Source organism: Oncorhynchus gorbuscha, linkage group LG02 (genome assembly GCF_021184085.1).
Source record: "Oncorhynchus gorbuscha isolate QuinsamMale2020 ecotype Even-year linkage group LG02, OgorEven_v1.0, whole genome shotgun sequence".
Taxonomy (NCBI): Eukaryota; Metazoa; Chordata; class Actinopteri; order Salmoniformes; family Salmonidae; genus Oncorhynchus; species Oncorhynchus gorbuscha.
This window is the reverse complement of record NC_060174.1, coordinates 50,000,684-50,027,770: the sequence shown is the minus strand read 5'-3', so window position 1 is coordinate 50,027,770 and position 27,087 is coordinate 50,000,684. Positions and strand designations below refer to the sequence as shown.

Here is a 27,087-nt window from a genome sequence, read left to right as displayed (position 1 = left end):
ATCACCAATGAACTATCATGGTGCAAACATACCAAGACAGTCGTAAAGAGGGCACGACAAAACCCTTTCCCCCTCAGGAGACTGAAAAGATTTGGCATGGGTCCCCAGATCCTCAAAAGGTTCTACAGCTGCACCATCGAGAGCATCACCTCCTGGTATGGCAACTGCTCGGCATCTGACCATAAGACGCTACAGAGGGTTGTGTGAACGAGCGCCAAGTCCAGGACCAAAAGGCTCCTCAACAGCTTCTACCCCTAAGCCATAAGACTGCTGAACAATTAATAAAATCGTCACCGGACAATTTACATTGACCCACCCTCATCTTTCATTTCTAAATGTCTGCGCAAGAGTGAAGGTTTCCCGCGAGAGAGTAACAGTTAATGTGATTGTATGTTAATTATTTGACGAGGCTACCTGTATTTGACATTGTTGTTATTTCACTGAACACTAGATGGTTTCAGTTTATTTTTAAAGGTGAAACGAGGCTACTCAGGTGAGAAAAAAACTTGCCCAAATGTATAGCCCTGTCATAAAATATAAATGTATTGTTGGAAAATGTGAAGAAAAAAAATGTATTTTTTTTTAAAAATGTGAATCACATTTTTATTTGGCGTACCCCTCGGGATACGCGTACCACAGTTTGGGAATACCCGGTCTAGTTTGAAGACCATTAACAGTCAGTTGATTAGCTGAATCAGTTGTGTTATACATTATTTACCTAAGCAGCCCATATATTTATCCCAGACTGTGAATACAATACTTTAAAAAATATATATTTAACTAGGCAAGTCAGTTAAGAACAAATTCTTATTTACAATGACAACCTACCGGGGAACGGAGAGTTAACTGCCTTGTTCAGGGGCAGAAGACATATTTTCACCTTGTCAGCTCAGGGAATCGATCCAGCAACCTTTTGGTTATTGGCCAAACACTCTAACCACTAGACTGCCTGCCTCCCCATAAGGTATCATGTCATACTGGAGTTTGGGAGGAAAACAGGAAAATACTTTTCCGTGACCACTTGAAACAAATAGACATTTTTGTAACTAGGTTTGGTTGTGTAATTGACCTGATATGTAAATTCCTGTTTACAACTGCTCTGTGTTTGACTGAGAGAGCACTATGGGAACAACCCTGAAACAGAATACTGGATGAAAAGTTGAAACACTTTTAATCAGTTTGTATCCAGATGATGGATTTTGGTCAATAGGAGTGGAACTCTAAACCTGTTCCCTCTCCTGTCCCGTTCCTCTTTGTAGGGCAGGGCATGGCCTCGCCAAGTTTTATAAACAGATGTGATTGTACTGCTATTCTTTTGCGATGTGCTGTGTAAATAAACACATGCTCGGAAAGCGATCCCATTTCTTTGCTGTTTATTCTGACCATAGACAAGGAAAGAGTACATAAGATGAGAAGCACTTGCACCAGGATATTGACGGCTGTAGAATCCTTTGCATGTAAATGGTAGACTGGGCTTTTTTTTTATATATATATATGCCATTTTTATCATTAAACATGTCAAACATAGGAAGGAATAGAGATCATTCATGAACTACAAATATAAAAGGGAAAAACATTGAATTCATCTTGACATTATGACCATCTTTGATGGTTTGTAGTAAACCCTCTTGATCACTCCAGATCGCTGTCTGAGCAGAATTTACAAATTCAAACACGTGGTCCCCGTATACAGTATTTTATTCTGGGGGCCTCTTCCTGGTCCACCTCTGCGGAACACCAACATCAATTAACATCACCAGACATGCAATTACACTACAATGCAAATATTATCAATGGTAAAAACATAACTTCATATTTAACTTATTTAACGTGTTAGAGAGAGAGAGGGGGGGTGCAATGGAGCATTTCCCAGTTATGCTCATAGATTGTGGTAAGGATTTGACGAGAGACACAAAACATTTCTCAGAAACAGTCTTCAGTTCTGTCTTGTTTAATAAATGTATCCTATAGTGTGTGTGTGGCAGGCTTACAATGACGGCAACAACAACAAACATTTGAGAGTGTGCTGACCCTGGTGCTAGAGGGGTTACGCAGCTGGAGGTTGAATTTTTGAAGGGGTACGGGACCATAAAAAATTTGGGAACCACTGGTCTAGACCATAATTAGTTTGAAGCAGTGTTTTTAAAACTTGCCTGTTGTAAATGTGCAGAGTTGAAGCTATCATACTGTAACAACCCAGCTTGATGGGGAGACGCATTGTGATACTACTACAGTAAGCAACCTGGCTGATAGAGCTGAATGTCACCTGAACTTAAGGAGAACACTGTCCCCTCCAGTTGCAGGATAAACACACACCATGGGGTTAAATAGGACCTAGACAACATTTGCCTTGTTAGAAATATATTGGAGGAGATATTCACATCTTGGCACACCATTATTCCCTGCAGGTCCAACTCTTCCTCAGTTGACAGTATCACACTCTTCAGTTAATCTGAATAGCACTGGGGTTCCCCTGATTTGACTGCTGGAGAGGCCACTGGAAGACACCTGAAGAGACAATCACTCAAATAAATCGGCCAAAAGACAGAACATTGATGATAATGTGTAAATCACTCATACAGCACTTAAAAATGCAGAAGGCAACAATTATAGTTAAATGATGAGAGTCAAGTTAGGTGGCTAGGCATAGTGACTGTATAACACATGAGTGTTAAACCTGTATTATCTGAGAGAGAGGGACATGTAACAGCCAGTTTACTTAATCTGGCCATTTCACCTCGTGACCACAGAGACAAATGATCCGTTACAGAGGTAACAGACAGGGGAGGTCTTCTGAGCTGCAAGAGAGAATACAACAGGAAGAAGAGAGCTAGTTAAACAGAGCCCCCAGACAATTTTCTATATCAAAGTTACTACACTTAGTTTAAGATCAGTCAGGGTCAAAACACTACTATACATGCTCACTGCCCTTTAATATAGGAATTATTTTATGGAATTATGGAATTAAAATGCCCAAATTAAATGGTGAGATGAACTTGTCACCACTTTCAGATTTCACGTTGAAACGTTCACTGGCTGATCCCTGTTTCAGCACTCTGGATTTTCTTGTTCTGGGGCACCACGATTCCAATACGTTGTGTAAATCTCTGAAACTGTGACAAGGTTTGAAAAACCGTTATGTCAGGGAAGTGACTTAGAGTATATAAAAACAATGTACAGTATACATTTTATTTTGACGCCATAATGGACACATGCATGACAGGCAGAAGCGCCAGATACAGCCCAGCCAGCCAGGCAGACTGCAAGAAAAATAACATAAAACAAGGGCTTGTGCATGTGGATGTCACTTACAGTAATCTATATGACTAAAACTCAAAACTCATTGTTGACTTACTTGGATGTATCGCCCCACTAATGTTTGGATGTTTCTATGGAATAAAGCAAAAAAAAATGTTTTAAATGTAGTCTAAACATTATGTAGACCATTGCTGCCGTTCATCAATCTAATGTCCTGAAGAGTACTGAGCAGGTGGATCTAGGGGTGTGGGGTTACAAATATTTTGACAACACAATAATGATTCCCCCAGTCATGGTAGATATATAATTTTCTAGTAGGCTATAGTCTAGTCTCCACTGGACTGATCATTCCCAGGGGTCTGTTTTAAAAGGGTTCTGAGTCTGTGTGTGGGACAGTAGCGATTTTAGCATATAAATCTTGGTGGAGCAAAAAAATAAAGTGTAATAAAGTGGGATGCATGGTGGCAAAGCCTCTACACAACACATTCATTGCACTATATGTTATGCAGGTGAATGAGGACCCAAAAGCGATTTGGCGAAAACAGAGTCTTTAATCCAGTAAAGTAAATCTACAATCATAAAGCATAATTCCACTCGTAATGACGAGAACAGACTGGAGACTCGATCATGAACTGCAGGTTGCCTCGGGAAGGCACTTGAACGTAGCAGACTCAGACACCTGCTCACCACGCAGCATCTGAGGGAAAACACAACACGACACGACAGGGCGATACACAGACACAGCACGGTGAACAATAGACAAGGATCCGACAGGGCAGAAACGGAAAACAAGGGGAGAAATAGGGACTCTAATCAGGGAAAAAGATAGGGAACAGGTGTGGGAAGACTAAATGATTGATTAGGGGAATAGGAACAGCTGGGAGCAGGAACGGAACGATAGAGAGAAGAGAGAGAGGAAGGGAGAGAGAAAAAGGGGAACGAACCTAAAAAGACCAGCAGGGGGAAAACGAACAGAGGGAAAAGCAAAATGACAAGACAATCTAAGACAAAACATGACACTATAATGGTGACAAACGGTGCCCACAAACTGTTAGGGCTTACATAAATCTGTCCCAAATGCAGTCCCAACATCTTACCACTGCTACACCTGGCTATCAGCGGAGCCTTGTCTGACAGCTAAAATAGTTAATTCAGCCTCATTTTACTGCCTTTAAAAAAAACATAGCTGATATGGCTGACTTGCACCTCTACGAGATCGGTGTCCCTAAACCGGTTGCTCAATATGCGATAATTTGACTAGCCAACCTTCTGGGACATAGACATATCTCTTCGGGCAGAAAGCATAAATTCTTGTTAATCTAACTGCAGTGTCCAATTTACAGCAGCCATTACAGAAAAAAATACCATACTATTGTTTGAGGATAGTGCACAACAAAACACTTTTATCACGGCAACTGGTTTGATACATTCACCTCTGAAGGTAAATAATGTACTCACATTTGAGTAATCTTGCTCTGATTTGTCATCCTGAAGGTCCCAAAGATAAAATGTAGCATAATTTTGTTTGATAAAATCCATTTTTATATTCAAATGTAGGAACTGGGGTCTACAGTTTGACCCCACTGCTGTCTCTGGCTCCACACCCACCCTGCCTATGCCATCTAGATGTGTGAAAGTTAGTGTATTTTCTGTAGGGAAGCTAATGATTCATCATGTATGACATTCCTGGGAGTGTTTAAACTTAAATGTTTTATTACCTTAGCATGTTATATGTTCTCTATAATTATGTACTTGAATATGTATAAACTGACCAATTCTGCACATTTGGGCAAACTCCTGGCAGACATGATACAATATATTGTGTAGTGATGTAATTATTCACTTAATCAGTCTGAAACTTTACACACATGGCTGCCATCTTGTGGACAAATATAAATTACACCTAGGATCCTAACTCAAGGTAATGTGTTATATTCACCTACATTCATTTCACATTTCCACAAACTTCAAAGTGTTTCCTTTCAAATAGTATCAAGAATATGCATATCCTTGCTTCAGGTCCTGTGCTACAGGCAGCTAGTTGGGTATGTCATTTTAGGCCAAATTTGAGAGATTGGGTGTGCCATTGGGCGGCGCACAATTGGCCCAGCGTTGTCTGGGTTTGGTTGGGGTAGGCCGTCATTGTAAATAAGAATTTGTTCTTAACTAACTTGCCTAGTTAAAGTAAAGGTTAAATAAAAAAAATTAAAAGATTCTCTGGTCTGATGAAACCATGATTGAACTCTTTGGCCTAAATGCCAAGTGTCACGTACAGTGCCTTGCGAAAGTATTCGTCCCCCTTGAACTTTGCAACCTTTTCCCACATTTCAGGCTTTAAACATAAAGATATAAAACTGTATTTTTTTGTGAAGAATCAACAACAAGTGGGACACAATCATGAAGTGGAACGACATTTATTGGATATTTCATACTTTTTTAACAAATCAAAAACTGAAAAATTGGGCGTGCAAAATTATTCAGCCCCTTTACATTCAGTGCAGCAAACTCTCTCCAGAAGTTCAGTGAGGATCTCTGAATGATCCAATGTTGACCTAAATGACTAATGATGATAAATACAATCCACCTGTGTGTAATCAGGTCTCCTTATAAATGCACCTGCACTGTGATAGTCTCAGAGGTCTGTTAAAAGCACAGAGAGCATCATGAAGAACAAGGAACACACCAGGCAGGTCCGAGATACTGTTGTGAAGAAATGTAATACCGGATTTGGATACAAAAAGATTTCCCAAGCTTTAAACATCCCAAGGAGCACTGTGCAAGCGATAATATTGAAATGGAAGGAGTATCAGACCACTGCAAATCTACCAAGACCTGGCCGTCCCTCTAAACTTTCAGCTCATACAAGGAGAAGACTGATCAGAGATGCAGCCAAGAGGCCCATGATCACTCTGGATGAACTGCAGAGATCTACAGCTGAGGTGGGAGACTCTGTCCACAGGACAACAATCAGTCGTATATTGCACAAATCTGGCCTTTATGGAAGAGTGGCAAGAAGAAAGCCATTTCTTAAAGATATCCATAAAAAGTGTCGTTTAAAGTTTGCCACAAGCCACCTGGGAGACACACCAAACATGTGGAAGAAGGTGCTCTGGTCAGATGAAACCAAAATTGAACTTTTTGGCAACAATGCAAAACGTTATGTTTGGCGTAAAAGCAACACAGCTCAGAAAACCCTGAACACACCATCCCCACTGTCAAACATGGTGGTGGCAGCATCATGGTTTGGGCCTGTTTTCTTCAGCAGGGACAGGGAAGATGGTTAAAATTGATGGGAAGATGGATGGAGCCAAATACAGGACCATTCTGGAAGAAAACCTGATGGAGTCTGAAAAAGACCTGAGACTGGGACGGAGATTTGTCTTCCAACAAGACAATGATCCAAAACATAAAGCAAAATCTACAATGGAATGGTTCAAAAATAAACATATCCAGGTGTTAGAATGGCCAAGTCAAAGTCCAGACCTGAATCCAATCGAGAATCTGTGGAAAGAACTGAAAACTGCTGTTCACAAATGCTCTCCATCCAACCTCACTGAGCTCGAGCTGTCAGTCTCTCGATGTGCAAAACTGATAGAGACATACCCCAAGCGACTTACAGCTGTAATCGCAGCAAAAGGTGGCGCTACAAAGTATTAACTTAAGGGGGCTGAATAATTTTGCACGCCCAATTTTTCAGTTTTTGATTTGCTAAAAAAGTTTGAAATATCCAATAAATGTCGTTCCACTTCATGATTGTGTCCCACTTGTTGTTGATTCTTCATAAAAAATACAGTTTTATATCTTTATGGTTGAAGCCTGAAATGTGGCAAAAGGTCGCAAAGTTCAAGGGGGCCGAATACTTTCGCAAGGCACTGTATTGAGGAAACCCGGCACCATCCCTACAGTGAAGCATGGTAGTGGAAGCATCATGCTGTGGGGATGCTTTTCAGTGGCAGGGACTGGGAAACTAGTCAGGATCAAGGGAAAGATGAACGGAACAAAGTACAGAGAGATCCTTGATGAAAACCTGCTCCAGAGTGCTCAGGACCTCAGTCTGGGTCGAAGGTTCACCTTCCAACAGGACAACGACCCTAAGCACACATCCCAAAAAAATGCCCTAGTGGCTTCGGAACAAGTCTCTGAATGTCCTTGAATGGCCCAGCCAGAGCCCGGACTTTGAACCCGATCGAACATCCCTGGAGACTTGAAAATAGCTGTGCAGTGACTCTCCCAACCTGACAGAGCTTGAGGGATTTTGCAGAGAACAATGGGAGAAACTCTCCAAATCTCCAAATACTCTCCAAAGTGTGCCAAGCTTGTAGCGTCATACTCAAAAAGACTCGATGCTGTAATTGCTGCCAAAGGTGCTTCAACAAAGTATTGAGTAAAGGGTCTGAATCCTTATGTAAAGGTATTTACATTTTGGGATTTTAATATATATATTTTTAATCCATTTGCTTTTTCATTATGGTGTATCATGTTAAGATTGAGGATTATTATAATTTCAAAAAATCAATTCTAGAATAAGGCTGTAACGTAAGAAAATATGGAAAATATCAAGTGGTCTGAAAACTTTCCGAAGGCAATATATACAGCCTAAATCATTGGTTCCCAAATGTTTTATAGTCCCGTACCCCTTCAAACATTCAACCTCCAGCTGTATACCTCCTGTAGCATCAGGGTCAGCGCACCTGCAAATGTTGTTTTTTGCATTCATTGTAAGCCTGCCACACACACACTATAGGATACATTTATTAAACATAAGAATGAGTGTGAGTTTTTGTCACCACCTGGCTCGTGGGAAGTGACAAAGAGCTCCTATAGGACCAGGGCTAAAATAATAATATAATCAATCATGTTGCTCTTTATTACATATAAAACCTTATTTGTTCATCAATATAGTGAATAACTCACCACAGGTTAATGAGAAGTGTGTGTTTGAAAGGATGAAAATAACTATGCAATGATGGGTTGTATTGGAGACAGTCTCAGTCTTAAATAATTTTCTACACACAGTCTGTGCCTGTATTTGGTTTTCATGCTAGTGAGGGCCGAGAATCCACTCTCACATAGGTACATGGTTGCAAAGGGCATCAGTGTCTTAACAGCTCAATTTGCCAAGGCAAGAAACTCTGAGTGCAGCCCTATCCAGAAATCTGGCAGTGGCCTCTGATTAAATTCAGTTTTCACAGAACCGCTTGTTGCAATTTCGATAAGGCTCTCTTGTTCAGATATCGGTGGACTGGAGGCAGGGCACGAAAGGGATAATGAATCCAGTTGTTTGTGTCGTCCATTTCGTTTCGGGAAAGTACCTGTGTAATTGTGCACCCAGCTCACTCAGGTGCTTCGCTATATCACATTTGATATTGTCCATAAGCTTGAGTTAATTTGCACACAAAAAATCATACAATGATGGAAAGACCTGTGTGTTGTCCTTGTTAACACAGACAGAAAAGAGCTCCAACTTCTTAACCATAGTCTCAATTTTGTCCCGCACATTGAATATAGTTGCGGAGAGTCCCTGTAATCCTAGATTTAGATAATTCAGGTGAGAAAAAACATCACCCAGATAGGCCAGTCGTGTGAGAAACTCATCATCATCAAGCGGTCAGACAAGTGAAAATGATGGTCAGTAAAGAAAACTTTAAGCTTGTCTTTCAATTTTAAAAAATGAGGAATACCTCTGCCATTCGTTACCTCTGGAACTCTGAACTGGTTTTGACCTTTGCCTGTCCACGACCATTCTCTTGACTACCCCTTTTGGATTGTTAATAAATATCTTGGACTCTAAACATCTGCCTCCTGTGTCTGCATCTGGGTCTCGCCTTGTGCCCTCATAGTTATATTTATAGACATAGAACAGAAGTAACCTCGCTCTCAGTACAAAAGTATTTCTCACTCAAGCTTATAGAAAATAAACATTGATAAGCGTTACATAAATGGTACACAGGTAAGACGTGTGTGATCTTAATGGTCATTCGCTGTTGTGATGGACAGTGTGAGCAGTCTTTATGATCATAAACAAACCAATCATATTTGATAGTTTGCCAAATTCAAAAGGCCTATTCCCGAAGAGTTGCATTTTCCACAAACGTTTATTTTCACTCTGAAAAGCTGGAAAATAAATTGTCCTTGATGTAACACATAATATAATATTAACTTTGCTGATAGGTTTGACATTTTCAGAAATGAGCAGTCGCAGAGTAGACCTGCTCGTTCCTGGACAACACAAAGACGAAATGTAACCGCTACGTTTAGAGTTAGTCTTCTTAGGGCAGGAGTCCAGCGCTTCACTGCTGCAGGCGGTAAGAATATTTTAGTGCTATAGATTCATTTGCCACCGTTGTTGTTGATGTTACATTCGTAAGCAGTATGCTCTTATTCCAAACCATTTTTTTAAATGAACATTTGCCTTTTAGATGTCACTACCGCTCAGAGAATAGTGGTCCCAAGAGCACAATCTGATGAGCTGATGAGGGTGGTCCCTCAAGAGAATTTCTCTGGCTGCTAATGAGTGCCATCCATTCCTCTGCAATATTTGAGGGACCTGATTGGCAACACTGCCTTTCTTGCAACTCTCAAGGTGAGTTACACTTTTACACCAACAAAGGCCCGTTTGTTTATGGCAATATGTAGGACTTCAGTACGAAGTGATTTTTGTATGTTATGTAATGTGTCCTTTATTTACTGTTTATCTTCTGTGTGACTGCACTCTATGATGGCGTATACAAGCAGGTGGGCTGCATGTTTGCTGTCTGTCTGGTACATGGGGGTGTAGAGCCACAATTTCTTTCAGAGAGGCTATACAGGCACGTGTGTGGCCTACAACCTCTTGTGCCAGAACTGAAAGAAATTGTGGAATATGACTTCAGAGAGAAGTTGGAGAAGGTAAGTCACTTTATACTGTGATGGATGTGATGTTACTGTTCATTTTCAGTAAAAAAAAATATTAGGCTTGTAGTTGTTTATGAATACTTTTCCACGTTGATTTGGTTTCCTTTTGTTGGCAGTCAAGGGTATTGATAATCAGTTTAGTGTTTTGCTAATTGGTCAAAAACACTGTTATTGAGCTATCTAAGATCCAGTTAGAACAAACTGTTGACGAGCCACAGGAAGCAGTCATGGAGGCCTCCGAACAACTGGTCATGTTGGGTTCAATGCGATACATTTGGACATTGGAGGAGAGGGATGCCCTGGTGGAGTCAGCCACAAAGTTCTACTTAGAAAGCAGGCTCCGGGATGTTCTTGAGCCGTGAGTTTCCATATATCTAAGGAATATCATAAGCTGAGTTAAATTCTTCAGGGCAAATTCATTATGTGGCTTTTTAAAAAACTTTATCGATTCAAAGAGGGTCTGGAGTGTCTAGGTCTCCTGCCTTACATGAATAGACACTCAGGCCTCTTCAGAGAGGTTTTCATCTACACTGAGCCTCTTTTGGCCAAAGACAAAGCTTCTCTCTGCAAAGCAGAGCTCTCCCCACATGGTACCAATCAAAAAGCAATAGAGAGCAGAATCGTATGTTTCTGAAGGGACTGGCTGCTGGAGGTGGAAAGTTAGATGCAAAACCATGATCATTAAAGTTACACGGCCCACGTCAAAATGTATCACCTAATCACTCTCACAGCTGTGGGACAGCATTTTATAGCCTTGTTCTTTCATGGCCCCCCTAAGAACGTAATAGATCAATTAAATCCCTAACTACTTTCACTTACGAGTATTGTGTTCTCCAATAAGTGTTAATTATGGACTTTAATGCCCCCCCCCCCCTTATGTTTTCAGAGGGGAACGCATACCATTTATTAACGCTGGAGGAGGTTCTCATTTTCACTTCGGGGGCTTCGGCCCATTCCTACGCTGGAATTCCCAGTGGAGCCAGAGCTACAGTTCTTACACGAACAAGAGAATGAGCTTGCCAGGATCTTCCCGGAAGCAAATACATGCAGCATTGTTTTAAGGCTGCCAATACACCCTAGTAAAGTTCGGAATACTGCAGCCAATGTTAATTGGTGATGTGTCCCAAGAGGATCGATATATTATGAAAGTTTCAGACAGGATCGGCCATCAGCAAAAGAAAGTTGTTTAGCCAAGGTTTTCAAAAACATTACAACCAACCAGAATTGGTTGGACACAGTAATACATAATGCAGCTTTAATATTTTAATAAATGTATGATTTCTTAGTAGAGTGGGTAAACGGAGCATTATGCTAAGTAGTTAAGTCATGTATGTCAACTGACTATAATGTTACAATATGTTCAATGTTACCATAAATAAATCTTACAGTAAATATGGACAACATTTCATTTACATGTGTTACGGCAATAAAAGACACTGTAGTTGGAACATAGGTTGTGGTGCAGCAAGTTGATGAGGAAAGTGTAGGTGCACTGGTGGGACTTTGAGTGAAGTGACTGAGGGCAGAAATGGATATCAGGGTGCCCAGGAACTTGAAGCTGCTGTTCATCTCCATGTCAATGTACAGTAGATGGGAGAATGGTCAAGTCTCACCATCTACTTTGTTTTGCTTAGGCTGAGGCTGTTGTCCTATCACCATTATGTCAGATCCCACAGCACCTTCATGTACTCGTGATCAGGTGGTACCATGGTATTGTCGTCAGCATGTTTAGGTGTTGCGTCCATTCTGGGGATACACATTCTTGTGATAATGTAAAAAAATGTAATTCGTTTTACAGGGTTTACACCCAGAGGCCTGAGTCTGCCAACCAGTTTGTGGTTCAGGATGGTGTTGAAAGCAGAGCTATAAAAGAAACCACGCTCTGACGTAGGTAAAAATGCATAATTGACAAATGTGTTGGGACAATAGGCAAATTGGAGTTGGGCAAGTTCATTTTTGCTGCCATGTGCAACACGATATCTATTGTTCCAGTTTTTAAAATTGATATCGACTGGGCTGCAGTGAAGATGGTAAGAAGCTTTGATATCATGGGGATCTAACTTCTAACGTCCTTTCCTGGTACACCCACACAGACACCAAAACATGCTGAAACGAATGTGCACACATGTACACACCACCTCATTATTGCATATTCAGACTAGGAATAATACATGTGTATTCTAGAGAGGACTTACATGTGCATGATACTGCCCATTTGCTTATCAACTTTTAAAAAGGCATATTTTATTTGAATACATATGTATAAACTAGAATATTTCAGTGACATTTCTGCTGTGCGCAGCCTTGACAGCTCCCCTGATTTTAGGCATCGCACTCTTCATTGATAGGCATATTCTTTGACGATTGCTTGTGTAATTTAAATAGCCTAAAACCAGAGAGGAAGAGGCGAAGTAAACAGGTAAGTTAAGTGTTATAATAATTAACACTGTACATTTTTTACAAAAAAGAAATGAAAGACAAAACAAGAACCCTGTCTAACATGAATAAATTAGACTAATTCAATCCCTTCGACAGGCGCGTAGGCCTATGTCAAAATGCAATTTAAAAAACAACAGTAGCACCAATTACACATTTACAAAAATTGCAGGGTTAACTCATGCCCATCCACAGAGACAGCGGAACAATGTTTTCACAGTTGGGTGCAGAAAAAAAGTTCCAAACAACCAGTTGACTGGTTTTAAAGAAATAAAAAACTGTGATAACAATCAAACATATTTCTCATAAGATTTCAGTTTGCCTTCAAGAAAAGGTTCCTGGAGTATCCTTTAGGCGTTCTTCAAATTGAAACGGTGAGGGTACCCCTTTAAGTTCTTTGAAGAACCCTTTTTTAATGGATCCTCAAAGAACCTTTTGAATAAAATTTGAGTAATTGTTTTACATACCCCACCAGCCCAGTTATTATTATTATTATTCATTATAATATGCATAATAATAACAACAACACAATCTTCTAGTTCTCAGTGTTTGTTATGACTTTTCTCCGTATCCATAGCCAGAATGATTTTGCAGCGAATGGTGATCGAGCAGGTTTCCTGTTATATTCATCAGAGGTGTAGGTATATGCCTCCTTGTCTGTATACCTGCAGACAGACACAAAAGTGAGCATTTTTGGCAAAAACAAACGATACCGATAACCGATATTTAAAAACGTAAGCATTCTAGTACAGTTAAATAGTTAACACACCCACATGGACGCAGCGGTCTAAGGCACTGCATCTCAGTGCAAGAGGCGTCCCTACAGTCCCTGGTTCGAATCCAGGCTGTATCACATCCGGCAGTGATTGGTAGTCCCATTGGGCGGCGCACAATTGGCCCAGCGTCGTCTGGGTTTGGCTGGGGTAGGCCATCATTGTAAATAAGAATTTGTTCTTAACTGACTTGCCTAGTTAAATAAAGGTTACACACACACACACACACACACACACACACACACACACACACACACACACACACACACACACACACACACACACACACACACACACACACACACACACACACACACACACACACACACACACACACACACACACACACACACACACACACACTGACCACAAAGTTATTTTGTTGGCAATTACCTATGTCCCCATTACCAGTAAAACATAATCAAAAGCTATTTCTTTCACTTACTTGCTGTTGTAAGGGTTTTCGTCGGGAGAAAGAGAGGAGGACCAAAGCGCAGCGTGGTAAGTGCGCACCCCAACTCAAGCCCTGACCATACTAAAACAAAGACAAAAACAAAGGAACAAAGGTCAGAACGTGACAGTACCCCTCCAAAGGTGCGGACTCCGGCAGCAAAACCTAAACCTATAGGGGAGGGTCTGGGTGGGCGTCTATCCGCGGTGGCTGCTCTGGTGCGGTTCGTGGATCCCAATTCACCCCAGTTTTTGTTTGCCTCTTAGCCCGCCTCTGTGGCCTCTTTAGAGCGGCAACCCTCACCGCCGACCTTGGACTGGGGACCCAAGCCATGGGTCCCGAATGGACGGGAGATTCCGGCAGCGCCGGACAGGCGGGAGTCTCCGGCGGCTCCGGAGTGAAGGGCGATTCTGGCGGCTCAGGACAGACGGGAGACTCTGGCGGCTCAGGACAGACGGGAGATTCTGGCGGCTCAGGACAGACGGGAGACTCTAGCGGCTCAGGACAGACGGGAGACTCTGGCGGCTCAGGACAGACGGGAGACTCTGGCGGCTCAGGACAGACGGGAGACTCTGGCGGCTCAGGACAGACGGGAGACTCTGGCGGCTCAGGACAGACGGGAGACTCTGGCGGCTCAGGACAGACGGGAGACTCTGGCGGCTCAGGACAGATGGGAGACTCTGGCGGTGCTGAGCAGGAGAAAGGCTCTGGTGGCGCTGAGCAGGAGAAAGGCTCTGGCAGCGCTGGACAGACGGGAGACTCTGGCAGCGCTGGAGAGGAGGAAGGCTCTGTCAGCGCTGGACAGGCGGGAGCACCTGTAGGGAGAAGACGGAGAGACAGCCTGGTGCGGGGGGCTGCCACCGGAGGGCTGGTGCGTGGAGGTGGCACCGGATAGACCGGACGGTGCAGGCGCACTAGAGTTCTTCAGCACCAAGCCTGCCCAACCGTACCTGGTTGAATGCTCCCCATAGCCAGGCCAGTGCGGCGAGGTGGAATAGCCCGCACTGGGTTGTGCTGGCGAACTGGGGACACCATGCGTAAGGCTGGTGCCATGTATGCCGGCCCGAGGAGACACACTGGAGACCAGATGCGCAGAGCCGGCTTCATGGCCCCGGGCTTGATGCCAACTTTAGCCCGGCCGATACGAGGAGCTAGGATGTAGCGCACTGGGGTAAGCACGCGTACTGGGAACACCGTGCACTCCAACGCATAACACGGTGCCTCACTAGTACAACGCCCTCTCTCCACGGTAAGCACAGGGAGGTGGCGCAGGTCTCCTACCTGACTTCGCCACAATCCCCGTGTGCAAGACATTTTTGGGGCTGCCTCTCGGGCTTCCTTGCCAGCCGCGTTCCCTCGTATTGCTGACTCCTCCCTCCGGCTGCCTCTGCTCTCCTAGCTGCCTCCACCTGTTCCCATGGGAGGCGACCACTTCCAGCCAGGATCTCCTCCCATGTGTAGCAACCCTTGCCGTCCAAAACGTCCTCCCATGTCCAGGAGTCTTGACATCGCTGCTGCTGCTCCCCATTACTACGCTGCTTGGTCCTTTTGTGGTGGTTGTTTCTGTAAGGGATTTCGTCGGGAGAAAGAGAGGACCAAAGCGCAGTGTGGGAAGTGTTCATGATGATTTTAATAAAAGAAAGCACACTGAATCAATACAAAAACGATGACATGTATTTACAAAACCGAAACAGTACCTTGTGGTCCAAACACTCACATGGAAACAAACACCCACAAACCAAAAGTGAAAACCAGGCTACCTAAGTATGATTCTCAATCAGGGACAACAATTGACAGCTGCCTCTGATTGAGAACCACACTAGGCCGAACTCAAAAACCAACATAGAAAAACAAACATAGACTGCCACCCCAATTCACGCCCTGACCATACTAAAACAAAGACAAAAACAAAGGAACTAAGGTCAGAATGTGACAGCTGTGCTGTCTTGTTGTTCATTTGTTCAGTCGTTTCATTCTCAACCAGGATGTCTATGGAACGCCATTTGGGTCTTTGCATGTAAAAAAAATACTATTTTACACTATTGGACATGTCGAATAACACTATTTGGTGTGTCAAATAACACTATTTGGTGTGTCAAAAAAGCTTGTTGATCAATCAGGACATGAATATAGCTAACTATATAGCTAGGTGTAATCATCTAAAATAGCCCTTATTTATAAGACAGTTCTTATTTGATTAATGGTGGTCGGACCCATCTATGTGAAGCTAGCCACAATAAGGATTAGCCACAATAATGGACTTTGCGGTTAGCCTTTAAAATAAAAGTATGGAATAATTCTACTATTTGTATTCATTTTCATCATTGTCAATGACATACTTTTATTTTGAAGGCAAACCACAAATTCCACTATTGTGTCTAATCTTTATTGTGGGTAGCTTCACAACACATAACCCGGTCCGGTCTTGCCTCACTCGCCAGATGACGCTAGCTGGCTGCTTATTCGGGTTAGATTTGGGCAACAGGGTTAAGTAGCTGGCTAGCTTTTTATTTTCATGAACTGAAGTTCAATTTCAATAGATGAATAATAAGTGGCAACCTAGCAAATACTTTCTCACAAGGATTCCGAAATCATTGCTAAGAATAATGAAAATGACTGCAGTTCCTACTGGTCATTGTTTTCAGGCTGGCTGTATTGGTACTAGCTAGGTACCAAGCTAAAGCTAGCTACCCCAGAAATTGCGGTCGAACAAATTATGCTTTATTATCAATGCGGTATTGTAAACACATAGTTCGTGGCTGGTGTTTGCATGTTTTCATACTTTTCTTGTACAGCTTTGACAGTGCTACTGTATCTTTTATGACACCCAAAGACCCAAACGACGTTCCATAGTATGTATGTTGTGAAGCTATTACTGTGTAACTCCGTTAGGAAAACATCTGAAGAATAGCGCACTTGGTAGTGTGTACCGTTGCTCGACCAGTCGGTGACAGCCAACATCACCCGCTACAGAAAACAGTTGATTGTCAAGGGCAATGAATTCCATTATCTTGGCTTTGATGGATTTTGCCTATGAGTTGTCTCGCTGAAAATGTGTTACTTTTTCAAAAGACTGCTTGACTTGTTGACTGCTCGATCCACACAGCAGACATTGTGGGCTAGTTTAGGAATGCTGGGTTTTGCACATCGACGTTAAACTAGACATTTTTAGCTAATATCGGCCGATTCAGATATGTTCACCGATATATCGTACATCCCTAGTTCAGATATCTGCATGCAATACAGCTAGCCTTCAACATATTCTTATAGCCTACATATTCTTGCCCGTTGATATCTGTTGGATTGTGTCCATTTTCTGTTTTAGAACGATGGGCACAAATATGAAAAGATAGATGGTATCATATTAAACAATATACATTTAGATTTAGGACAAACCTGATATTGAAGAGATATTTACATTTTTCAGTTATGTGTCTGCACCTGTTGTCCTTTCAAGATGTGTCTGTACTTGCACTCTGTGAAGCATTTATTTGGGCTGCAATCTGAGGTGCAGTTAACTCTAATGACTGTATCCTCTGCAACAGAGGTAACTCAGGGTGTTCCTTTCCTGAGAGCCAGTTTCATCTAGCGCTTGATGGTTTTTGCGACTGCACTTGAAGGAACTTGCCAAATTCTTGACATTTTCCGCATTTACTGACCTTCATGCCTTGACCTTTTCACACATACCAACAAAGGGGTCTAATTATTCTACAGTGGTCTCTGCAGCGTAGACCACTGTAGAATGTGGTTAGAACTTCAAGTTTCGGTTGATGCAACAATCAGCAATTGAGCTGCCCACACTTCTCTCACATAAAAAGTTATGTCCAGAATGTGACCAGTTTATTTTTGGATGCAATGTTCAGACATTCACAGAAGTAACTACAGCATAGCACAATCATCCAACCTGGAAAATGTAGGCTACATTTGTCCTAGTGCTAATGGAGAAAAAAAACTGACATAACAAGTGGTCATAACTTTCGTCTGACAGAAACTACAATATGAATGAGCTAATAGCAATTACTATTTGTAATTAATCACATCATGGGTGAGCTCACCATTGATGTAAATAATTGAGTAAAACACTTTCTAGAAATCGAAAGTAATCCGACGATGGGTAGTTTGTGCGTGCCGCTATGTTTGTTTTTTCGCATAAACCAAAGATAAGAGGAGACAAGATGAGTTTTGTCTGTTTATAGTATGCATGTATAGTATGCATGTTGAATGGGGTGTGTCTTCTAAGATCATTCACTTCTCTCCATTCACTTCTGGAAGTTTACCCGAAAGATGAGTGAACCATTCCTTCAACTCATTATAACATCTTTGGTCTGACAGATCTTTGGTCTGACAGCTGGCAAATAGCATAGCATTATCTCAGTACAACCTAAAAAAGTATTTTACACACATCATAGATGTCCATTACAATCTATGCAATAATCACGATGCATTATTTGTCACCAGTACTTGAAAACATGTGAATAAAACTGTAAATACATTATGCTACATACATACATACTGTATACGCCTACAGTAGAAACGACAACACAATATACAGAAAATAAGGAACTTACTGTGATAGGAACGCACACATGTCCAAAGTTATTATTTGTAAGGAAAACAACAAGGAGGGCGCAAGCCAGAACATTTTCCAATTTGTGCAAGACTGCAAATGTCTGCAAACATGATCTGCGCAAACATTGGTGAAGTGCGTGGGCTCTCCTCAAAGAGAGAAGTTTGTCCTGCTCAGTAAAGCCTCGAACATAAATTGTCCGCAACATTGAAATGGGCTACTTCTATGTGAATTAATGAGGAGGTGGAACAAACCTTAATTAAAACTGTTAGAAAATACAACTTGTTAGAAAATATTTTGAAATTGACAAGTTGAAACACAGTTTATAGACAATTAGCAGGCAGCGCGTGTTAACTGTCCTGTTGCGTAATAATCACATTTTGGAACAGTGAGTGCATTCTGACATCACGTGCATAAAACAACTCACGCTGGGTTGACCGTTAGATATATTTGGAACTCACATATGAAAAGGTTAAAGTAGGGCTATCTTCTGTATACAACCCCTATCTTGTCACAACACAACCGATTGGCTCAAATGCATTATTAAGAAGGAAATAAATTCCACAAATTAATTTTTAACAAGGCACACCTGTTAACCTCTTGATTCTAGCCATCCCGGATCCGGGATCGTGAATACAGCCTCAAGCTCATTACCATAACGCAACGTTAACTATTCATGAAAATCGCAAATGAAAAATGAAATAAATATATTTGCTCTCAAGCTTAGCCTTTTGTTAACAACACTGTCATCTCAGATTTTCAAAATATGCTTTTGAACCATAGCTAAACAAGCATTTGTGTAACAGTATTCATAGCCTAGCATAGGATTAAACCTGGCATTCAGCATGCAACATTTTCACAAAAACAAGAAAAGCATTCAAATAAAATAATTTACCTTTAAAGAACTTCAGATGTTTTCAATGAGGAGACTCTCAGTTAGATAGCAAATGTTCAGTTTTTACAAAAATATTATTTGTGTAGACAAATCGCTCCGTTTTCTTCATCACTTTTAGGTAAGAAAGAAAACAAAAATTAAGTGATTAAAACGCAAACTTTTTTCCAAATTAACTCCATAATATCGACAGAAACATGGTGAACGTTGTTTAGAATCAATCCTCAAGGTGTTTTTCACATATCTATTCGATGATAAATCATTCATGGCAGTTTAGTTAATCCTCTGAAGAAATGGAACGTGCATGGACCTGGAGATTACGCAATAATTTCGATGCAGGACACCGGGCGGACACCTGGTAAATGTAGTCTCTTATGGTCAATCTTCCAATGATATGCCTACAAATACGTCACAATGCTGCAGACACCTTGGGGAAACGACTGAAAGGGCAGGCTCATTCCTGGCGATTTCACAGCCATATAAGGAGACATTGGAACACAGCGCCTTCAGAATCTGGGGCATTTCCTGTATGAAACTTCATCTTGGTTTCGCCTGTAGCATTAGTTTTGGGGCACTCACAGATAATATCTTTGCAGTTTTGGAAACGTCAGAGTTTTTTATTTCCAAAGCTGTCAAACATGCATAGCCGAGCATCTTTTCGTGACAAAATATCTTGTTTAAAACGGGAACGTTTTTATCCAACAATTAAAAGAGCGCCCCCCTATCTCGAAGAAGTTAATTGAAATGCATTCCTGGTGATTTCCTCATGAAGCAGGTTGAGAGAATGCCAAGAGTATGCAAAGCTGTCATCAAGGCAAAGGGAAGAATATAAAATATATTTCGATTTGTTTAACACCTTTTTGGTTACTACATGATTCCATATGTGTTATTTCATAGTTTTGATGTATTCACTATTATTATACAATGTAGAAAATCCGTAGAATGTAGAAAATATTACAAATATATGAGGGAGTAGGCATAAAACACATGAAGCATCAGTACATCTATCAACAATACTTTTAATAAAAAATAAAGAATTGGCAGTTTTATAACTGAAAATGTACACTTATTTGTGTAAAACTAAGTGAGATAGGACTCAGACTCATCCTCTGGCTTAAAAACATAAGTTCAAACTCTCCCAGTATCGTAGCTCAATTGTGGTAAGAAACGGAAGAAATAAAAACCTCAATCAAAACCGTCTAACTATAGCAGAACGCACCCACTTTACATTCAAAACGCCCACTACTTTCCCTAAGATCTTTATAACTAAACCAAGATAGGCCACAGCCAGTCGTTTCAAATTTGAATAAATTAGTCATAGTTGGCAGAACAGGCAAGGAGGTAGGCAGAGCCAAGCACGAGCTAGCGAGATCCTATTGGCGTGTTCCAGCATATATTTTCATATTTCCGTTAGGGAACGCCTACTCTGTGAGACGCGAGTGTGCTGCCTATCCTTTCTTTGGATTGGTGGATACTTCTCATTATTGTATCTTGATTTTAATATTCGATGAGGATTGTTATTTAACTAGGCAAATCAGTTAAGAACAAATTCTTTACAATGACGGCCTACTGGGGTTAACTGCCTTGTCCAGGGGCAGAATGACAGATTTGTAACTTGTCAGCTCAGGGATTCGATCTAGCAACCTTTCGGTTACAGGCCCAACGCACTAGGCTACATGTCGCCCCCTTTTTCAGGAAAAACCTTCTCAAACCTCAGTAGCACTGATAAACTTAAACTTTTTCCTCTTTTCTTCAGATCAACCTTTTGGCCTCAATCACTATGCCTACCTTCACATTTGCTTTGATACCATAGTATCAGGGACCCAATACTCATCCCACTCTATATCTATAAACTCAGACTACCAATCGATCGAAGATTTATCTTTGCAGCTCTCACATTGGAGAGGAAGTTACCACTATAGATACTGATCTAAAATAATTTTGCATGTTACTACCTCACGGTGAAGGTTAGGATTTTTGGAGGTAATCTGATTGGAGGTAATCTGATCTGTGTCTAAAGACCTATTCGCACGGGACGAGTATTACTAAATCATTTTGGTTATGTAATTATAAACCCAGAATGTCCGTTATTCCAGAGCACGATTCGGGCGGGACTATTTTTTCTCTCCAAACTGCCACCTCTAATTCTTTCTCTTTTTTCAATAAATTGACAGTTCTGTCTGAATCCTGGAGGTTCCATCAGCCTACAGGTGTGAGCCAAACAGCGCACTTGCACTTGATATGCATTTTTAGGCTATGGATGAGAAAGCGAACTTGTCATTTCCAAACGTTTAGCTCAGTTGTATGCTGCTTTGCGATCTATTAACAGCAAGGGATGCATTAAATAGACGCAATATTTGTTTATGATGCATTTGGCTACGTTCAATTCATTCGCACAAAACGTATTTACAAAAGCATTCACTGTGAAAGTTGATACATGTACTATAGGCCTTCATATATATACTATATTCAGCACTTCGTTTAATTTATCGAATCAGTTACTGTTTTCTTACTCAAACCTCAAGCAACATCTGTCAAACTCAGACATTTCTCAGGGATGTCGATTCGCACGGGGTAAGTATTATCAGAGGACTTTGGAGTTTGCCAAAAAAAACAGTAGGTTAATCTGGCTGGAATTGTTACTCTCCTGCCATGTAAAAATTACTGACATGGCAGATTTGAACGGCACTAAAATTACAGAAAATTACAGATGTGCTGTTTTGTGCTTGTGCACATAATTACGTTACCCCAATAAAACGAATCCCGTCCGAATATGGCTTTAAAGCTGGGCAACTACTCAAAGTAGTGGAGAAATGAAGTGGTTAATAGCCAGCCAAAACAGATAGCAATAAATACTTGTGGAAATATTCAATAACGTCGAATATAAGATAAAACATCAATGTCTGTCTATTTTGTTCATATTTTGTTCATATTTTAAGCAGATGGATTGTTTCCCAGCAGCCAGAGTGATTTAATTGTCAAGCTCCGTGACTTCGGAAACACCCCTCTCCGCCCACCTCCAGTCTACTGTCCCGAGAGTGGAGTTTGCGCAATGTTATCAGCTCCGCCATTGACGGAGTCGCTGGAGAAAATTGCACATAGCCTGTCGCGTTTGTTCTTAGTAAGTATTCGACGTCTAGATCATGTATTCTCACAACTGAATTTAGTGTCGTTAATACATACGGTTGTTTACATCTACATGATTGGATTTGCATAAACTGTACGGCAGAAGTTGTCAAGCCTCCTGCATCGTTAGCTAGCTTACGCACACCTAGCCAGCAGCGAGCGTGTCGTGCACGGCTGCGTCGCCAGTGTGCTCCACTCCATGGATCCAAGAATCGCCTGGTTCCAGCCAGAACAGCTCGGCCCTGCCAATAGCGCGTGGATGAATATTTGGGAAACGACACAAGGTCTGGGCAATTTGAGTTTGAGTAATCATAACAACCACGGCTCTGCTGTGTGGAACACGCCCACTACCAAGACGAGCCCTAGTACAACGGTATCCGTGAACTGGGGCACGGGCAACGTGATTCAGAACGGAGTCCCCGACGCTGTCACGAGCAGCAGTGAGACGAGGATGCAAGGGACGATAAATCCAAAAGGCGATAATGAAATAGAACATAAATTCGACCTGTTGGAAGCAAATATCAACCAGCATCCTGCGGGGAGGGGTAGTAGTGGACCTTGGGTAGTGGGTGGCACTGCGTTCGGTAGCTGGAGAGAACGAGAGAGAGAATGTGGACTTGGGAACAGACGGAGAAGAGACAACCGAGCGAGCACTTTCGGATTTAACCGCAGTTTATTGAGTATTGGCAGTAACTCTGCAGTGGACGACGCTGGGTGCCGTGGAGTTGGTTACACAGGCACGCCTTGGAAAACCAGGAACTACTCTGCAGGGATTTTGGGGTAAGGAATGATGCCTGGGGCAGCATAACTCCTCTATACACACGTGTCATGTTTGAACTGGCAGGATGTCAATGTATTACAGAACACAGGGAGGGACATTGGTGTGTGTGTTGCCAATAAGTTATAGCCACCTGATAAGTTGATCTACATGAGGAGATTTCTCACACAGAATGATCACATATTGCCTTGTCTTTTGTAGCTCGTCAGTGATGAAGATGACTTTTGCTGAACATCATATGTACTATTCAGCAACAGTTGTTTAGAATATGTGAAGTCTTATCATAAGACTCATGCAAACACACATTTGGGATCATGTGAGTTGAAAGAGTAGAGGTCCACATTAGAGTAGACCGCTATTATTATCCTCAGTTTTGTTTCCTTCCTCAGAACATGACCAGGTAGATCTGAACTGGCACCACACAAGGCTAGCTCAGCTCTGTTACATTCCAATGACTCATCTGGTTCAGACTCCACAAACTCCTTCCTACTTGACATACTGAGAAGTTCGTGGTACAAGTGTTTTTCAGTGAGAAGCGTGCATTCCTCAATTTTCCATTTATGATTTTATAATAGTATGTGCTCCTTGAATTATGGATATTTCATCGTTATCCTATATAGTTTCAGAATCAGTAGGTAGGTCCTACACCCGAAACTATTAAAATGGCTAGGGGCCCATTCTATGAGCTTTTCAGTTAACCCCACCACTGATCTGAGACCTGAACATGTAGAAATGAAACCATCCTTTTAATTTTAATCTTATCTCCTCTGCTGTATTAATAGCCTAGCGCAGGGGTCTTCAACAGTACCAGTAGCTCACAGCACACCTATGAGTAGCTTACCAAACAATTATGTTCCACTGCAAACTGTCATAAACAAATCTCACATGTATCAGACCCCGCAAGTTCCCAGCTACTTACTAATCAATGCAACACTGATATTATCCAGGGCTTGACATTCATTTTTTTTTTAGCCTTTGGGTAAGTAGGACTGATTCTTTACTTGTCCCCCCCAAAAAAGGTGACTTTTTTTTTTGTACGATGCAAGGAACCACTGTACAAAATAACCTTAATTATTGTCACTGATATTGACAATGTATCATATCTTCTGCTGTTGTGGCCTTGAGCAAGGCACTTAACCCCCCACAAATTAAAATACTACACTGATGGGCAACTGATTAAAAACCATGTGGTCTGTCAACCCTCCATTTGGAGAGCTACTATCCAACCCTGCTCAAACACACCAGTCAGCTTATCAAGGTCCAGTTGATTGCCAGATTATTATTATTATTTTTTTTTTCTTACAATGTGATGTTACCCCCAATCGTTCTCCTTAATGCTGAGAGCTAAACTGAGATGCATCATGTCCCATTTTTACAGTCGGACTCACGACCTTCCAATCTCAGGGCAGACACTCTAACCACAAGGCCACTGAGATGGTCAGTTAGGCTATTCTAATAATATATATTTTTACTTTGTCAGAATTACATGGCCAGTATTGATTAGAGGAGAATCTGAGCCAATTTTGAGTGCTGCCCTAAATGCACCACCATCAAGCAGCTTAGGGAAGAGATCCTCTGTCTGTTAGCTCAGCTGCGAAAAAGGATAACATGCTTCTGAGTAAACCTCTGTAACCCAGGCAAATCGAATCTCAGTTTTAAATGCCTCCTATAGCAAAGCTGTTGCTGAGTCGGGCGGTATTGCTCTGTTCCAATCCAACGGACAGATGTAAAAGCTCAACTCCGCGGTCCACGGGAGACTGGACACTCGCAAGGCGTAGAGGATTGGGGAGGCAGTCTGGGCACACTTTCATCTATACGAAAGATCCGATCCATCTATCTAACACCTTTGCCCCTCTTGAGACGGACCTACCAGCCCCTGGAGTCTGCACGGATCCTGGGTGTATACTAACAGCCGGCAGGTGCCCGGTGGCACCCTCCTTAACAGCCACCACAGTTCAGCAGATCGCTTCCCCATCAGATTCCATCAACACCATTATTGTGGGCAGCTCGACGGTGAGATTTTGGCCTGCTTACGGTCTGTGGACTGACCAAGGTCCACTGTCACCCAGGAGCCTGTGTCCATGACATCAACTCCCCCCTGCCCACGGTTCTGGCCAACTACTCTAATATTGACACCATTGTCACTCACACAGGTTTTAACTACCTTTTTTTTTTTAGGCGATCTGAGAAACATTTTCCAAACACCCTCGCTAGCACAGGGAAGATGATAATTATCTATGGCCCCCTCCCGTGTTGCCGAAGGGGTTCGTAACTTTTCAGCTGACTCTTTGCCCTGAACGAGTACACAAAGAAACTTTGTAATGACAGGAATGTTTATTTTTGTGACAACTTTTTGATTTGCTGTGGGAGCAACAAGCACTTTTTAAAAGAGACAAGATTCGCCCTAACCGCAGCGGTTCATGATTATTTCCAGCAACATCGCAAACTGTTTTGAGAATGACGGACAGGGTCTATTAGTGCTCCAGTTCGCCCTGTCAGAAATAAGCAACAGAGAACTTGGAAAGCCTATCAACTCCTGTTGAAATGGCACTGGTTATTGTGAGTAACCTAATTTTATGTTCCCTTTAACTTTGCCTTCTAGTGAGTTTATACAAACTGTCATCTCCTACCACTCTGATAGATAAGAGCAGAAAAATGAAAACATGGTTGTAACGTTAATAAGTTATTCCAACCAATCCCCCCTACCCAGACAACAGCTTTTCATACTCTATCAGAAAAGGGAATGGGGGGGTGCAACCTCTATTTTTTTACTAATGCTCTCAGCTGTAGGACCATTTGTTTGGCGACTTTGGGTCTTTTGAGCATCATGCTGTACTGTTTAAATTTCAGGCACCCGTGCTTTGCCATAACCCCGTATAGGCCACCAAAACACAGTTGTGTAAAACTACTTAAGCAGAAATACTTTAAAGTACTACCGTAAGTAGTTGTTTTGGGTACTTTACTATTTATATTTTTGACAACTTTTATTTCACTACATTCCTTAAGAAAATATTGTACTTTTTACTCCATACATTTTTCTTGACACCCAAAGTATTCGTTTCATTTTGAATGCTTAGCACGACAGGGAAATGGTCCAATTCACGCACTTATCAGCAGAACATCCCTGGTCATCCCTACTGCTTGGTGGACTGAGTGTTGGAATGTAATGTAAATGGACTGCCTCTGATCTGGTGGACTCGTTAAATAAACACACGCTTTGTTTGTAAATCATGTCTGAATGTTGGAGTGTGCCCTTGCTATCCACAAATTAATGAAAATGCGTATAGTGCCGTCTGGTTTGCATAATATAAGGAATTTGAAATTATTTTTATTTCTACTTTTGATACTTATGTCAATTTTAGCAATTACATTTACTTTTGATACTTAAGTATATTAAACCAAATACATTTTAAACTTTTACTTAAGTAGGATTTTACTGGGTGACTTACTTGAGCCGTTTACTATTAAGATCTCTTTACTTTTACTGAAGTATGACAATTGGGTACTTTTTCTACCACTGCCAAAACACTGCCCCACTTTCTTTACTGATTTTAACTGAACTATTGTCTTTGAGAACTATGATAAAATAACTGTTGGGTGTATTTAATAATCATGTTGACCAAGATACTGACTCCATAGCCATGTAATTTCTGAATCTTTTGAGTTCTATGGACTTTATCCAGCATGTTACTGGGCCCACCCATAAATGAGGCCAAACTCTGGACCTGGTTATTACCAAAGGGCTTTCTATTGACATATCCTCTATTGTTGATGTTGCTTTATCTGATCACCACTGTGTGTTCTTTTACTACCTCGGTGCCTATTGCACAGGGTAATACTGAACGCATTATTAAGAAATGCTATCTTACCTGTGAAGTTGCTACAGAATTGATTGAGTGTATGAACAATACA

At 41.6% G+C, this 27,087-nt stretch overlaps 1 protein-coding gene across 2 annotated transcripts in view; it reads left to right on the top strand.

The window, feature by feature from the left end:
• The first annotated feature begins 22,272 nt into the window (after positions 1–22,272).
• The window catches only part of LOC124003826 (terminal nucleotidyltransferase 4B-like), a 53,842-nt gene continuing 49,027 nt past the window's right edge, over positions 22,273–27,087 (top strand). Inside the window, exon 1 of one of the 2 annotated variants that reach the window (XM_046312434.1) lies at positions 22,273–23,177. In XM_046312434.1, the coding sequence (XP_046168390.1) occupies positions 22,597–23,177 (581 nt within the window). In that variant the 5' untranslated portion in view covers positions 22,273–22,596. Of the gene's footprint in view, positions 23,178–25,407; positions 25,735–27,087 lie in introns of those variants that run through there. The other variant, XM_046312442.1, reaches the window with a different exon arrangement.